This window comes from Lissotriton helveticus, chromosome 5_1, assembly GCF_964261635.1.
Source record: "Lissotriton helveticus chromosome 5_1, aLisHel1.1, whole genome shotgun sequence".
Lineage (NCBI taxonomy): Eukaryota > Metazoa > Chordata > Amphibia > Caudata > Salamandridae > Lissotriton > Lissotriton helveticus.
Genome location: NC_136065.1, coordinates 1,779,007,619 through 1,779,023,391, shown reverse-complemented (window position 1 = coordinate 1,779,023,391; position 15,773 = coordinate 1,779,007,619). Strand labels below are relative to the sequence as shown.

At 42.8% G+C, this 15,773-nt stretch overlaps 1 protein-coding gene across 2 annotated transcripts in view; it reads left to right on the top strand.

Moving 5' to 3' along the window:
* The window catches only part of KCNH6 (potassium voltage-gated channel subfamily H member 6), a 1,032,645-nt gene that overhangs the window by 964,754 nt on the left and 52,118 nt on the right, over nucleotides 1–15,773 (top strand). For both annotated transcript variants that reach the window (XM_078645074.1, XM_078645073.1), the window contains one exon: nucleotides 9,354–9,547. In XM_078645074.1, coding sequence (XP_078501200.1) covers nucleotides 9,354–9,547 — 194 coding nt within the window. The remainder of the gene's footprint in view (nucleotides 1–9,353; nucleotides 9,548–15,773) is intronic.

The window sequence follows — 15,773 nt, the reverse complement described above, 5'->3', positions numbered from 1 at the left end:
CAGGATGGGATAATGAAAAATAAAATGGTAACACATTACCATTTTATTTTCCATCTCTGAGGCTTTGCGGAATTTAAGTGGGGCGACGCTCCTCTGCTCCAATGGAAGAGCAGCCCCATATCCCTAGATCTGTGTATCTAACCTCACCCATTCAGCTAGTCCCTCTATTACTCACACAAATAACATTGGAAAGAGAGGGCATCCCTGCTGTGTACCCGGCATATACAAAATTCCCTAGAGGAGCATCCGTTAACCCGTAATCTTGCCACAGGCCTATCATAAAGTAGTTTGACCCATCGTCTGAATTTGGGCCCAAGTCCATTTTGGCCAATACTCCAAAAAGATACTTCCATTCCACTGAGTCGAAGCCTTTATTGGCATCCAGCAGGGCTGTCACCCGGCACTCAGGTTCAGCGTGGTCAAACAACCCGACACAAACCCGTTTTGGTCTGGGTGGAACAGTTCTATCGCTACTGTCCAGTGTTTATTAGCCAATAGTTTGGGCAGTATTTTTATGTCAGTGTTAAGTGGGGATATCGGCCAATAGAAATCGCACCTGTCTCAGGGCTTGCCTGCTTTAGGAATAAGGATCATGGTATTGATGAATGCCTGCTGGTAGTTCTCCCAGCTGAAATGCCTCCTTATATGCCACACACTGGGGGCTGTAGTCCACTTATTTAGTTTGGGAACGTCCGTTAGAACCTGGGGTCTTCCCTGATTGCATCTGTTGCATTATTGAGGATATCTCTTCCACTGTTATATCAGCCTCGAGGTCTTTCATTTTTCCAAGGTCTAGTCACCTCATGGGGCAGTCACGTATACATTCTAGGACAGCCTAATTTGCAACTCTTGATCTTGAGTTATAAAAGTTTTCATAATAGTTTGCTAATTCACCTATTATGTCCTGGCTGCCTCTCACAACCTACCTGGAGGTTGTCTTCAATTCCCTTTCCCTGCTGCCGACCCATGCTATTAGTTTACCTGCCTTGTTTCCTACCTCTTGTATCCAGGGACATCTTAAGGATTCTCGAGCCCTAGGCTTAACAGATTTCTGGGGGCCCTGTTCAAAACAGCTTTGAATTTAAGATCCAATTTCAGTTTTTTGATGACCTCTTTGGCCAGGTCACTGACAGCGCCCAGGCACGCTCGTCCAAATTGTAAAAGATTGTCCATGTAATATTCAAGGAGAGTGACTTGTGTTTTCAATATGTAATACAGCAGCAGCTCACTAATGTTACTGCAAATAATCTCAGTGATGCCCTCTCATTTCTCCTACGTGAGGTCCTGTTTTGATCAAAAAGAAACTTTTTTTTAAATGTTGCATGAAACATAAACACAGCATTTCTCTGCAAGTGTCTATAATAGACTCTCACATATCACCCACATTTAAAATAAATGAAAGGAAAACAGAATTTAAAACAAATTGTTTAAGATGTACTGAATGTCATCAGGGTAAGCCTCTGCAGAACATAGCTGGCTCTATAAGGGGGCCTCCTGAAAGCTGGGCTCTAAGCCAGAGCCCACTTTGCCCATGACTTAAAACGTCTCTGCATGTATCCTCTTTTTTTTCTCTACGTACACCTTCTTATCCTCACGTTTGGCTACTTATTGATATTCTACACGCTTTCAGTCTACAGCGGTTTTCCCAGCTAATGTGGATGTCATTGTGGGACCCCCTAATAAAAAGAATATCCCCTCACGTCCCCAAGAATCGGCCTCCATATGTCATAGTCCCATTGCCCGCGCAAAATTCTCCAGTCTTCTTTTGTCGCTTCCCCTTCCGTTCTCAAACTAGTTCTGTTCAAGCGCGAAATTGCCTCCCACAATCGTACATGTCTTCCGGGTCCATACCAGTAAGTCACCCAGTTTCTTAAGTGTCACCCTCTGGAGCCCAGAGGGAGCATAGACATTGATCAGCATCAAGGATTCACCTTCATGTTCACCTAGCACTGCCAGTTAGCACCCTTTTGTCTCTATCCAGGTGTGCAGCGTGTAGAACGGGAATGACCTACAAATAAGGATCAGCACGCCCCTAGACACAGATCTATATTGAGAGTGTCCCACCAGTTTGTATCTACCCCTCCTTATACTGCTGTGTTATGCGTATATGCAGTGTGTCCCTTGAGGGTATACGATGTTCAGTTGGTATCTATTGAGGGCCGTGAGGACTAAACTCTTTTTGATCTTATTGCCCAACCCAAACACATTGCACGTTAGTAATGACAACTGTCTAACCTGTATCATGCCAAATGCGTGCCTTCCTTCCCCGTCATGTGTGTACCAAGTGGACAACTGCACTATGACTACTGAGAGCTTGGAGTATTAACCTAAGAAGTCTCCCCTTAAAGGCTGCCCCTCGCCCTACAGTACCATGTCCTGATTTTAAAACTAACCACCCCCAAAATTCATGGTATGTGTATTCCCCAAACCAACCCACCAATAAACTTGGCAGTGACTCTATCACTGGGGCGCGGCCAATGGTCACCTTACTACTATTGTCCAAAGGTTCACTCATCATTCCAGATGTTCTGATCACTTAATGTGCTCCCTCTTTCCCCCCGGGGTTATGCCCCCAGAGCTAAGTCTCGCAGTGCAAGGACTTTTAATCCTTTATATCCAATATGAAAGGCGGTGAGGGCCTTGCACTGGTGGGGTTTCCTGGTCATTACTCAGTAGTCCCGTATTTGTTCAAACAACCGTGGTCCACCGCTGCTAGGCCACAATCCTCACAGAATTCTCTATTCGTGGAAAGGAGCGTTATATCGTTATCTAGTGCGATCAATCACTTAATCCATTCAATAAGAATCAAGTCTGTAGGCAAGCTTCCTTTGTATAAAAGTTCTGAAGTTTATTTGTAAACATATATTTTTCAAAAAACTTGATCCAAGAACTCACATAGTGTAAATTCATTCAGCCTACGCGTTTCGTCCACACTTGGACGTCATCAGGGCTCAATATTTGTGTTTTATCAGTTCTTTCCTCAAAGGTATTCATCAGTTCTTCTTCTCATCCCATTCATGGGGGATTATTTCTCTTCAATAATGTTTTGCCATTCTGCACGTAAGCTCCTCAGCCGGTCCGATAAATCCCGCTGTGTGTCACACAGTGCCGACGATACGAAGCGCATAGGCTGATTGGATTCATGTTATATAAGTTCTTGGATCAAGTTTTTTTTTAAAGATATGTTTACAAATAAACTTCAGAACTTTTATTCAAAGAAAGCTTGCCTACAGACTTGATTCTTATTGAATGCAATAATTGATTGATCACACTAGATAATGATTTAATGCTCCTTTCCACGAGTAGAGGACTTTTTTTATCCTTGGGGACCCCACTATCCCAATTGATCCTCTGTCATAGGCATGACTATAGGTAACTTGTTGTCCTCTGAGCAGTGGTCCGTCTCTGAGCTGTTGCCCCCTCCCTCTAGGACAAGAGATCTCCATCTGCTATTTCCCAAGATGTCTCTATTATGTTTGAGTTCTAGGACCACCTTTTCTTGTACTGTTTTTATCTGATCCTTAGTTGGGAATTCATTGTTGTTTTCCTCATTGTTCCTATGGTGGGTCCTCGCCTTTGTCCATCACTCCCCTACCTCCACTCCCTGCGGCTGTTCAGACCAAAGCCCGGTTTTCCAGCCATGTTCATGCCTCTTGCGGCGTAATCATAAAGTGTGTTTTCCCCTCGTGGCAACCCGCAGTTTTGCTGGTTAGAGGAGGGCGTATTTCAGGTCTAGTTGGCACAGCATCTTTTTGACTGGGACGTACGCCCCCTTTGTTTCTGTACCAGAGGGATGTAGTCCAGAGATAGGTTAACTTTGAACTCATCTATTGTCAAGGGGCTGTGCTTCCTTGCTGCTTGGAGGATCACATCTCTGTCCCTTAATTCATTAAATGAGCAGTCATCAGGCGTGGTTTACCCCTGGCAGTGGCGGAAAACCCGGGATTCTATGAGCCCCTTCCACTAAACAAAAGTGGGACAGCTTGCCTTGTAATACTGTTCCTGACAGTAGTCTTTCACATAGAGCTCCAGGGATGGACCCTCCTCTTTCTCCGCCACCCTCACCAGGTGCATGTTGTGGTGTCCAGAGCTGCCCTCCACATCTTCAAGTCTATTCGCCAGTTGACATACCTCTTGTTCGATAGACGAAATTTTCTGAATTAGGTCTTTAACCTGTGGCAATGTCGTCCCTATGGTGTCTTCGATGGGAAACATCCTTTACAACGCAACTTTTACCACGCAGTGCCTTTACGACGCAACTTTTACAACGCAAACCATTACAACGCATTGCGCTGGGGGGGCGCTCTAGGATAGGGAATAGGTTTAATTTACTATCCAACACCTTCCCTACTATCCACGGGGACTGGAGTTGGAATAGTAAATTAAACTATTCACTATCCAGCGCCCCAAAGCACTATGCGTTGTAAAGGCATGCATTGTAAAAACAGCGTTGTAAAGGCATGCGATGTAAAAGCATGCCTTGTAATGTCATACATCCGTCTTCGATCTCCTTGACTCCGTCTGCCAGTTTTTTGTCTGCCAGTTTTTTGTAACTGTATCACAGTAGCCCCACCTCTCCTGCGACTACTGCAATTTGTATTTACAGGGAATCTTTTGTGTCATTCATGGCTGCCAAGATCGCCACAGTGTGTGCCTCGAGGTTGGTGGCACCTTCTTCCTTATCCTGGTAGTTGTCCCCAGCTGTTGCCTCTGTGCCCCCCCCCCCCACTTTGCTTAACCATGTTTGTGTCCAAGGCTTAAGCTCTGTTCACTTGAATTGCTTTCAGAAGCAGTGCATAAAGACTCCTTACACTCTTAGTGGCTTCTGACAACTCTCACAGGTGAGCAAGTGCAGCACATTGGCCCCCAGTTGCAGCCCTTTTTGTTGCTAAAGGTGTCAGTCGGCCCCCAGAGTCCATATACCCTTTCGAAGCATTCCATACACTGTAGCCGTAGTACACCGGGCACAAAGAGTTCGTCAACACCTCTCTGGCTGACCCTGTTCTCCTTGTGTTTGCTTTGTTTGCCCTAAGTTGGCAGGGTATGCCCAGACGTGGGTCCCTTGCTCACTTTGCCACTGGATTCAAGCTAGGCTGGCTGATGAGGGGTGTTACACCGAAACCAGTCCCAGGATGCTTGTTTCCGGTCCAGGGAGGACCTGGTTTGGCAGTTTAGGTTTGACTGTTCCCATGAGGCATAGGATCAAGACCGATTTGCATATGGCTGGGTCTTAACTGGGGTGGTGAAGTGAGCTAAAGAACAATGATGGGTTCAACCCAGATCTGAGATTGGGGGTGAGTGTCTGAAACGTTTCAGTGCTCCGTTCGTCGTCTCCTTGTGTTAGCCCTGTTCTCCGACCACCAAGGTCCAGTGTCCACAATCAATGAAGGAGAGTGGAGGAAAAAAAATGGGAGGACATGCTACCTCCACACACAATACCCAAATGCCAGTAACGGATATCTGCCATACAGCTCCCTAGCCCTGTCCAGGAGGAGGTCTCAGAGAGTATTTTCGGGCCCTACAGTGGTCATCGTTGCGTGCACGGGGGGTAGTTTGTGAGGAAGGAGAGAGGGAGGATATGAAGAAAAGTCCCAGGCCGCTTGCCATCAGGGTGCCCCCTGGCGCCCCCACCTGTCTCCTGGCCACAGTTTGTCGACTGCCCTGGCGTTTCAGTTTCACTGGGGTAGGCAGCCACGTGCTGTAACTGCCGCACTAAGCTCATAGCTTCATCGGTCGGCTGACGTCCACCGTCTTGCTTGCACTCATCCCGTAATCATCCATAGCGATTTGATTACCCTTAAATCCTTGTGTCGGACAAAATCAGGCTGCGCATTGCCACCACTGCCTCTCAGGGGTCTAGCACCACCAGATGCTATAGCTTGGCCGCCATTCAGTCAGCAAAAATTGCTCTGGGTCCTCCGGCCGACTAGGGAGCTACTCTCCAGGCATCCTACTCCATTGCCAGCCAGGAAACACCCCCCTGATTTAATCTTAATGTACTTACTTTTAGCCCATTCCCAACATTTGAAAGACCTCACACCATAGACACTTGTACATGTACCAACTTGGGGTCCATAAATGTCGGGCCAAAATATATTAAAGGAGCTGCAAAGCACAAACCTCCACTGCTCCACCTCTAAATTCAAAACAAAAGTGCATGATGATCAGAGACAAGCAGCCTGATTCATGTACGGGCCGTTTTGCGTGGCCTAATAGCGAATCATAGCGACTCGCTATTGAGGACACGCAAAACGGCATTCATGTAGGAATTGCTAAATCAATAGCGATTCCTACATGTTCTCTATTTGCGAGTAGCAATTTGCTACTCGCAAAAAAAGGAATGACTCCCCATTCATTCCTATGGGCCAAAAGGCCCATAGGAATGAATGGGGAGTATCCCTCATTTGCGAGTAGCAATTTGCTACTCGCAAATCAGATAGCGATTTGAAGGGTGCCAGGGGTGTCGTAAGGACACCCTGTAGCACCCCTAAAATGCACATTTGAACAGGTGTTGCGCACACACATGTCCAAAGGACATGTGTGTGTGCAACATGCAACTTAGAAAAATGCTTTTAAAAGCATTTTTCTGAGTTTTTGCTATTTACCGAGAGGTCTGACCTCTCGGTAAATAGCAGCCCAAAAGTGTAAAATCGCAATTTTTTTTGTGTCATGAATAGCATTTGAGGAATCTCTATTAGAGATTCCTTAAATGCCATTCCTCGCAAATATGCGAATTCTTAAATAGCGATTTTTGCATTTGGGATTGTGAATACCAAATGCAAAAATCGCACTCGCAAAGGGCCAGATTCTCAGAATCTGGCCCTTTTGAGAGCGCTATTAGCTACATGAATCAGGCTGATAGTGTTCTTTATAGTATTTAAATGCACATATATACAACAAGCATTTACAATGCAATGGTCTCGTCTTTGTTAACGTTAGAACTATTGGCATTGCTCATGACATTATTTTTGTTTTTAAAACATATAAATAAATGGCATTGTCATTTACAATCCCAATAGCTTAATCTCTCGCAAATGCAAGACCTATTGCATTTGCACCCACACACAGAGCACCACACACACACACAGAGCGCCACACACACATACAGAGTGCCACACACACACAGAGTGCCACACACACACACAGAGCACCACCCTCAGAGCGCCACACACACACACACACACACACACACACAGAGCCCCCCCCACACACACACACAGAGCCCCGCACACACACACAGACAGAGAGCCACACACACACAGAGCCCCACACACACACACAGAGCCCAACACACACACACACAGCCACACACACACACAGACACACACACAGAGCCACACACACACAGACAGAGCCCCCATACATACACACACAGAGAGACACATACACACACAGAGCCCCCCCACACACACAGAGAGCCCCCTCACACACACACACACACAGAGCCCCCCACACACACACACAGAGCCCCCCCCCACACACACACACAGAGCCCCCCACACACACACAGAGCCCAACAAACACACACACACAGAGCCACACACACACAGTGCCCCCCCCACACACACAGAGCCACACACACACACACAGATCCCCCCCCACACACACGCAGACAACGGGGGAAGCCTTCTCTGCTCTCGGCCGGGGTAGGGGGGAGGAGGAACTGGCGGAAGGCGGGCGCATGCAGCGGGGGAAGCCTTCTCTGCTCTCGGCCGGGGATGGGGGGATGGGGGGAGGAGGAGTCGGTGGAAGCCGGGCACATGCAGCTCACAGAGGCACCCGCGCAAATTAAATATTTAAATAAAACATTAAGTCGCGAGTAGGCACCCACGTAAATTAAATAATTAAAGGTGCGGGGTGGCGCCCGTAGAGTGTGGAGAGGGGACTGGCGGTAGGATTAAAGGGCACGTGAGCAAAATGGTGGCAGCAGCTGCGGATAAGCCCCGTCCTTTTCAGACTGGGGGGCATGTTTTTTGTTGAGTGACTGAAGACGTCACGAAGAGAAAGGACAGCAAAAAACATGCCCCTCAATCCGAAATGGATGGGGCTTAAAGTTACAGACAAAGCTCTTCTCCAATGGCTGGCCGCCGTTTAGGAAGCCAGCCAATGGAGAAGAGCTAGCTCGTTTACCTCCCTACTAGAAAACATAAAATCTCGCCAGCGAGACTGCGCAAGCGCAGCCTACGCTAGCCGAGACCTAAAAACTGTATATATTCTAGAGCTCCATAAGGAAGAACTAACATATTAATTATGAGTTTACTTTTAACTTTCGTTCAGTCATTCATTATGTTGACCCATGACTTCATGCCTAGTTACTTCTGAAGAGTGTGACAGTACTTTGATACAGATACTGACTCTTTGTGTGACTCAAAGTTCCACTCTGTTCTGATTCTCACTTGGATCCCTGGTCTACATATACAAATCTAGCTATTCAAAGTCCTGACTGTAATTATTTGCTGGGACATATTGCAGCAAGTTAACACATAGTTGTGCTCCTCTCTAGAAAATTACATTTCATTATAACATAGGCTAATATTTTAATGATAACAGAATAACTATGGAACCGAAACCTGCGGCTCAATCCACAACATGGGCAACTTTTGGACAAAAGAAAATATTTTAATTTAAAAGCACTGGCAAATTGGTAGCTGTGGGAACTCATTCTAAAATACCCCCTATTTTTGTAATGACTGCCATTTAACATCATGTAGATAAGAGGGAGCACCGAATGGTTGCAAATATCTGAGAAGGGGAAGTGGAGTCAGTGTTCCATGAACTCCGCTCTATCCACCCGAACAGAGGGACAAGCGGTATGAACTCGCCACTGAGCTTCCTAGTCAAGAAAAGAGTTGGTTTACTTACTATTGTTGACTGAGGCTCTTCCACATCTATATATCCTTAGCCAGAACAATGACATTCATATAAATTCCTCATCTTATAAAACAAGGGTGGTAAAGGTAATAGTAGTTGGAAGGTAAGGTGAATGCCCAATTAGGACCAACTTGCCTGACTGTACATTCTCTGGAAATGTACGGTTGGGCACCCACCGACTGTATAGCACTTTGTTGCTTCCCATCTAGGTTCACACTACACAAGTATCACTGCATGCATACATGCAATGCTGGTGGTCACTTTCTACTAAGAACAATATAGCTAAGACTTTCTAGCAGTGTGTCAAATGGCTAAGCTGTACACTCAGCCAATGTTTTTTTGTTCTCAGAGGCACAACAGTGATTCAAAAGAAGGCCACCTGCTCGTCTTGAGTTATTCACGTGATGACTGGGATGGCTCTAGGTTTTCCAATATCATCCACCGTCTTACTGATTCTAACCCCCTTGACTCATTGTCCATAGGGAAGAATGATATCTTCGGTGAGCCCATCAACCTCTACGGTCGACCAGGGAAGTCCAGTGCCGATGTGAGAGCATTAACCTACTGCGACCTGCACAAGATCCAGCGTGAGGACCTGCTGGAGGTCTTGGAAATGTACCCCACCTTTTCTGACTGCTTCTGGAGCAACCTGGAAATCACATTCAATCTGAGAGATGTGAGTTTTTCCTACCTGATGAAGGGAGTGTGTGTACAGTGGGAGAAAGTGTACTGTTATTTTAAAGGAAGATTCACAGTCCTAGATTGTTTTATAACATGGGGCTCTAGAGAGCAAATGATAGAGCATAGCCTCTCTCTATATAGTAGTAGTGAGCAAAATAATAAAATGTTTACATTTTTTAGGTATTGTCCACAGAAAAAGTAAATTGATCATTGGCGGACCAATTTAGAGGAGCACACAGAATACCTGGCCTTTGCGAAATTCACAATTTATGTTTTGTTTACATATACACTACGGATATTTGTCACTAAGTAAAATATAAGTACATATTAGATAATGGCATTCATAAGCTTTCATGGTTATGACAAGAACAATACTTGGAAAGCAAACAACCTCCAAAATGCACAGCGAAACATTTATATTACATATTTCCATTTACCAACCAGACAGCCTTCAGCAGCACTTTATTGTAGAAGGCTATGTTAGAAATAAGGGAACTATAGGACCATTGCTATTGAAATGTTCACGGATGCATAAACACTATATCTTTTCAGAAATTCCCAGCATAAAGTCAGAATTATTAACAGGCCTAATCCTAACAGAATTTTGTGCATCAAAATTCAACTAAGATCTGCAAAATTCCAAGTTTGGGCACCACAATTCTGGATCCTGATTGAAGGGGATCATGATTTGCAAACATTTCTATGTGCAATCCGAAGTGTGAACATTCTTCCAGGGAGGTGGGGTTTCCTTATTTGCAGATTTAGTAGTAGAGGTGGGTATGTGCATTTTCCTAGATGAGTCCACCTGTGAAGTTTTGGAGGTATTTCCTACCCTGGAAAGGCACACTGGGCAAGAGAGAGTGTATTTCCAGGTTGGAAAATAGGAGAGAACACCAACAGGAGTAACGTGGGTGTAGAAGAAGGGATGTCTCCAGGATGAAAGTTATTTCCTTCACAGAGAAACAAAAAGTTAAGAAGTACATTTGTGTTCCATTTCAATATGCGTAAATGTGAACATGGTACAACTTTGCCTTTGTAATAGTTAAACATGTGGGTACCACAACTGTCACATGTTTTGAGGGATTGAGCAGTACTTCTGGCATTCTTTGAGGATTGACTAAAAAGTGAGAAATGTGCTTCAATCATAGGATAAATCATACATTAGCAAATTTCCAACTTCTTGACCTTACCTTTTGTGAATCACGCCTCCTATCCTTATCTAAAGTTGGGGCCTCTTTATATAAGACTTTTGTCAGCTAAAACAGTCACTACTTAAACATCTTAAAAAAAGATCATAACCAGCATCGGTGGTCTGTGGGGTTTATCAGTGTGATGTAGTGGACAGGTCTAGAGGGTAATGAGTACCTACTATCCTTTAACTGTTGAACAACAGGGGACACAAAAGGTTCCCACCAGAAACCAATAAACCAGTTTATAGGGAGACAACTGTGACATGGAATGGACAATGCATGCCTAGGGTGGTGTGATCAAGGATCTTCCACACTGGAGGAAAGAGTGCGATGCATGACTTCTGCAAAGTTTGAAAAGACAATAATATTGTTAAGATGGTTCTCATAATGATTGACGTTGCACAGGGAAAGGCAATTGAAAGGTTAATTTGTAGAGAATGGGGTACTCCTATTTAAAACAAATCAGTAGTTTTTTTGTGGTGCGTTTACCATAACAATCAAGATTAAATATTGAGCTTCACATATCTTTTCTCCAGCATATCAACAACCAACTTAATATCAAAGTAAGCAGATGTGGAGTTGAAAATAGTAAATCTGTACTTCCGTATGCATAGTGAGCTTGCGGATATCTTGGTAGTCAATACTGAAGAGTTAATATATGTGCGGGTTGATATTCTTGACCTTGATATCCTGACATACAGCCCGTAGCCATGTTGTCAGTCTTAAATTATTGATCAGTAGGTAAATAAGCATTCCGCAGTCATTAAGTTACACCTTTGACCACCCGAGTTATTCCTTGTGAATTCCAGATCTTATTAGTCTACCCAGCAAGGACCCGTTGTAAAAAGATTGGGTTGTAAGGAAATCAGGGTTTTTGCACACCAACAGCTTTCTGACCTGAACTACATTTTGCATTGCAAAGGATGTACTAAAGTTTTGCAGCGCTAAATGTCTATTCGTTAGACTTTGCAAAATTCTGCCTTAATAATGAGCAGGATTCTGATTGTGAATATTGTTGAACGGGCTGCGAGTATATGGATGGAGGCCTGCGAGGGACAGTAGACCCCCATGGCAGCATTTGCATTTACGGAATGCCAACATTTTCTTTTAATTTATCATTAAAAAATACCTCCACGACCATCAATCCAATGTTTTCTTAATTGGAGAAACCAAACTATTGTTTCTCCATGCATCAATGATTTGACCTGTTTTTACTTAAAGTGTTTTGCAATGGTGTACACTAAAATATATTACGCCCAAAAACTGATTAATCAAAACGATTTCAAGGGAATGAGCCAAGAGTCCTCTTTCTCAACTCATTGTTTAAAAAAAACAGTTGTAGACACAAACAAACATTGTAGATGAAGTGTTTTACATCCATGTAACAAAAATTACGTTTATGAACACATTCATTTGGGCCAAAATGTGTACAGACCAAAAACATTACATAACATGAATTGTTAGACATATGAAAGAACGTAATCCAAGAACATACAGTACCTTTTGCACTTGGTGTAGTCCCAATCCATACCATTTTATTAACTGCACACTTTGCAAACACGAAAAGGTTTTGCTCATTAAGGGCCATATGTATCAAGCCAAATTGGTTCGCAAACGCTGAAATTCGCAGAATTCAGGCGTTTGTGAACCCATTTTCGCTAAATGGTATGTATGAAACATTTTTGGTGCAAAATAAGGAATCGGTAAATTTGCCATTCCTTATTTTGCGATTGCATTTAAGGAATTGCAAATTTTGCGATTCCTTAAATGCAATGTATCAAGGAAAAAAAACATTCCAAAATGCCATTAAGGAATCGCAAATTACCACCAACTTCTAGTTGGTGGTAAGTTGCGAATTCTTTTAAAAAAGCATTTTTTTTTAAATCAAAAGGTGCCATGTGACGCTCATACACGCCCTTAGGGCATGTATGTGCGCCATATGCGCACACATGTCATTTTCAGGGGTGCAGCAGTGTGTTCTTGAGACACCCCTGCACCCTTGAAAATATTCACAATTTGCGATTAGCAAATTGCGATTCGCAAATTTCCCCTTCATTCCTATGGGCCTCCTGGCCCATAGAAATGAATGGGAAATTATTCCTTAATTGCGATTAGCAATTTGCTAATCGCAATTAAGGAATTTTAAGGAATCGCTAAAAAGAAGCGATTTCCTACATACATACCATTTTGCGATTTCTAAATAGCGATTCCTTAAAAATCGCTATTTAGGAATCGCAAAACGGAATGTTGATACATATGGCCCTAAGACCTAGAGGTCTGAGGTACAAAACACTAGTTGCAAATTTCGACCAAAACTTTGTGAATCGACCTTTGTAGTAATAGGTCAGGTCAGGTCGCAAAATCCTTCTATTAGCTTAGATATTGCGACTTACTCTAACTAGACACCATCACAGCGATGGTAGCCTGCTGTGGTCAACTGACCACTATGCCTGTCATCGATTTTAAATAAAGTAAACTCTTTTTAAAATATTTCTATTAAAGCAGCCTGTTTCCTTAAAAGGAAACGAGTTGCATTTTAAAAGAAAACGTATTTTAAGTCTCTTTGATTATTAGCAGTGGCCTACAAACTGTTTTTTAATTCAAAAAAAGAAGAAAAAAATCTCATTTTTTTTGCAAATGTATTATCTCCTCAAATTAGATGTTAGTAATTTTTCAATATTTTGCAGCCAGAATATGGTCACAAATTATTAATACATCACATACTGATACGCAGTTTAGAAGGGATGCCTACAACATGCTCCTTCCAAACTGCAAATCAGTGTCATTCACAATTCCATTGTATCAGTCTGTAAAAGTTTACCGACTCCTAACATGAAAGCAACACATACAAAAACTTAGGGCGATATGTATCAAGCAAATTCGCATTCGCAAAGGCCGAAATTCGCAGAATTTCGGCCTTTGCCAATGCGAATTTGCTAAATGGTATGTATTAAACAAAACGTGGTTCAGAATAAGGAATCGCAAAATCTGCGATTCCTTATTTTGCGATTGCATTTAAGGAATCGCAAATTTTGCGATTCCTTAAATACAATGTAAGAAGCAAACAAAAATAGCAAATTGGCCTTAAGGAATCGCAAATTACCACCAACTTCTAGTTGGTGGTATGTTGCGCGAATTCCATCCAAAATAAAAAAAAAATCATTTTTCAAAGTGCCATGTGATGCACAGACATGCCCTTAGGGCATGTATGTGCGCCACATGTGCACCCATGCAGATTTCAGGGGTGCAACAGGGTGTCCTTTGGACACCCCTGCACCCTTGAAAATAATCACAATTTGCGATTAGCAAATTGCGAATCGCAAATTTCCCCTTCATTCCTATGAGCCTCCTGGCCCATAGAAATGAATGGGAAATTATTCCTTAATTGCGATTAGCAATTTTCTAATCGCAATTAAGGAATATTAAGGAATCGCCAAAAAAGAAGCGATTTTGTACATACATACCATTTTGCGATTTCTAAATAGCGATTCCTTAAAAATCGCTATTTAGGAATCGCAAAACGGAATGTTGATACATATCGCCCTAATTTTGTGGCTTCAAACAGACCTTTTTAGCGAATCGCTGCATTTACGATCACAAAACAGGTTTGTACTTCAGGCCGTAGATTCTGTGTTCTGTTTTATAAAACAACCTTGGAGACGAGAAGAAGAAAGTAAATCTGTAAAAAAAAACTCCACGATGTTGTGCACTTTCAATATATTCGGTGATAAATAGGATTATTCCAATGAAAATTTGCAATCAGAGGTGAAAACAATAAAGAGACGCAGAAGGCTGTAATGAATAATTAATCATTGGAAATGTTTGTTTTCTACCAGTTAAAAACAAATGTTTCTTATCCCTTGTTTGATTTGTTTCTTTATTTTTAGCGAGGCTTGTGAAGAGTTTTCCCCCATAGTCTCATAAACACCTCCAATTAGAGTGTTTGATTGTGTGAGAGCAGCAGTCACATAAGAGGCACATGTCGGGTAAAAGAAATGGGGGCCATTTTGTGACAGGACTTGCCATCTTCTGACTGGTAAACAGTTCAGTGAGATAGTGTAATAGGTCCCTTGCAAGAGCAAACTGTTACAGAATTATGAATTTAACTTTTTGACCCCAGTCCTACCGATGCAAAAAGGTGGGAATTAGGAAGAGCAGTATTTTGTGTACACACAGGAATTGTAGCAATCATTGACTGGCTAACCATTAAAGGTGACTCACCGGAAAATGTATATATTTATCATCGAAAGCATTCTACCCAATTATGTAGCAGCACTACAACTTTTTCAGATATTATAAAGTTGTCCAGGTGTGTTTCCCGGTGGACAGATGCAGTAAGTGACTATGTCTTTGATCCTCGATTTCTGTCAGTTGCTGGAGCTGAGTTGAGATTGTTCTCTGGTAGAAGAGTTTCATAATGTTCCTTCAACCCAGTGGGCTGTTAATCAACAGGAAATTCATTATTCTCATATATAATCAGAGCCATGGTAAAAAAGTACCTTAAATAAGGACGTGCAGTTTTCAAATAAGTTTCATTGGTCAGCAGAATAGTTGGTCAATCGCATTGAGGCGATCTCGTCTGACCTTGTATGATCATGCTCACCAGGGCTACAATGAAATAACAATAGGAAGTCTTCGAAGCCCATAGTATTTAGGAGAAGGAGAACTAGGGTATTAAGTTTTACATGACAAACACTTTCATTATACCTGCGGTACCTCCAAAGAGTGGATTTCTCACAGACTTCCTTACACTGATATAAAGCTATGCCTAATGTGATATTCTTCAGTCAACTTGCTAACATCCTTATGGTACAGTGTCTGTAAGGTTTTCTACTTGTTTTGGGACACTGCATTTGTACTTCTCCACTGATGTAATGGATTTAAGGATTATTTCTTATGATGCGCTCCACAATTTCCCATCGTTCCATTTTAAGGCAGCAAAAGAAATCACATGAATGAATGTAAATGGCAACCTCTAAAATCGAGCAAAACCGCTTTACAGTCCAGAGTATATGCTGTACGTCACTCTTG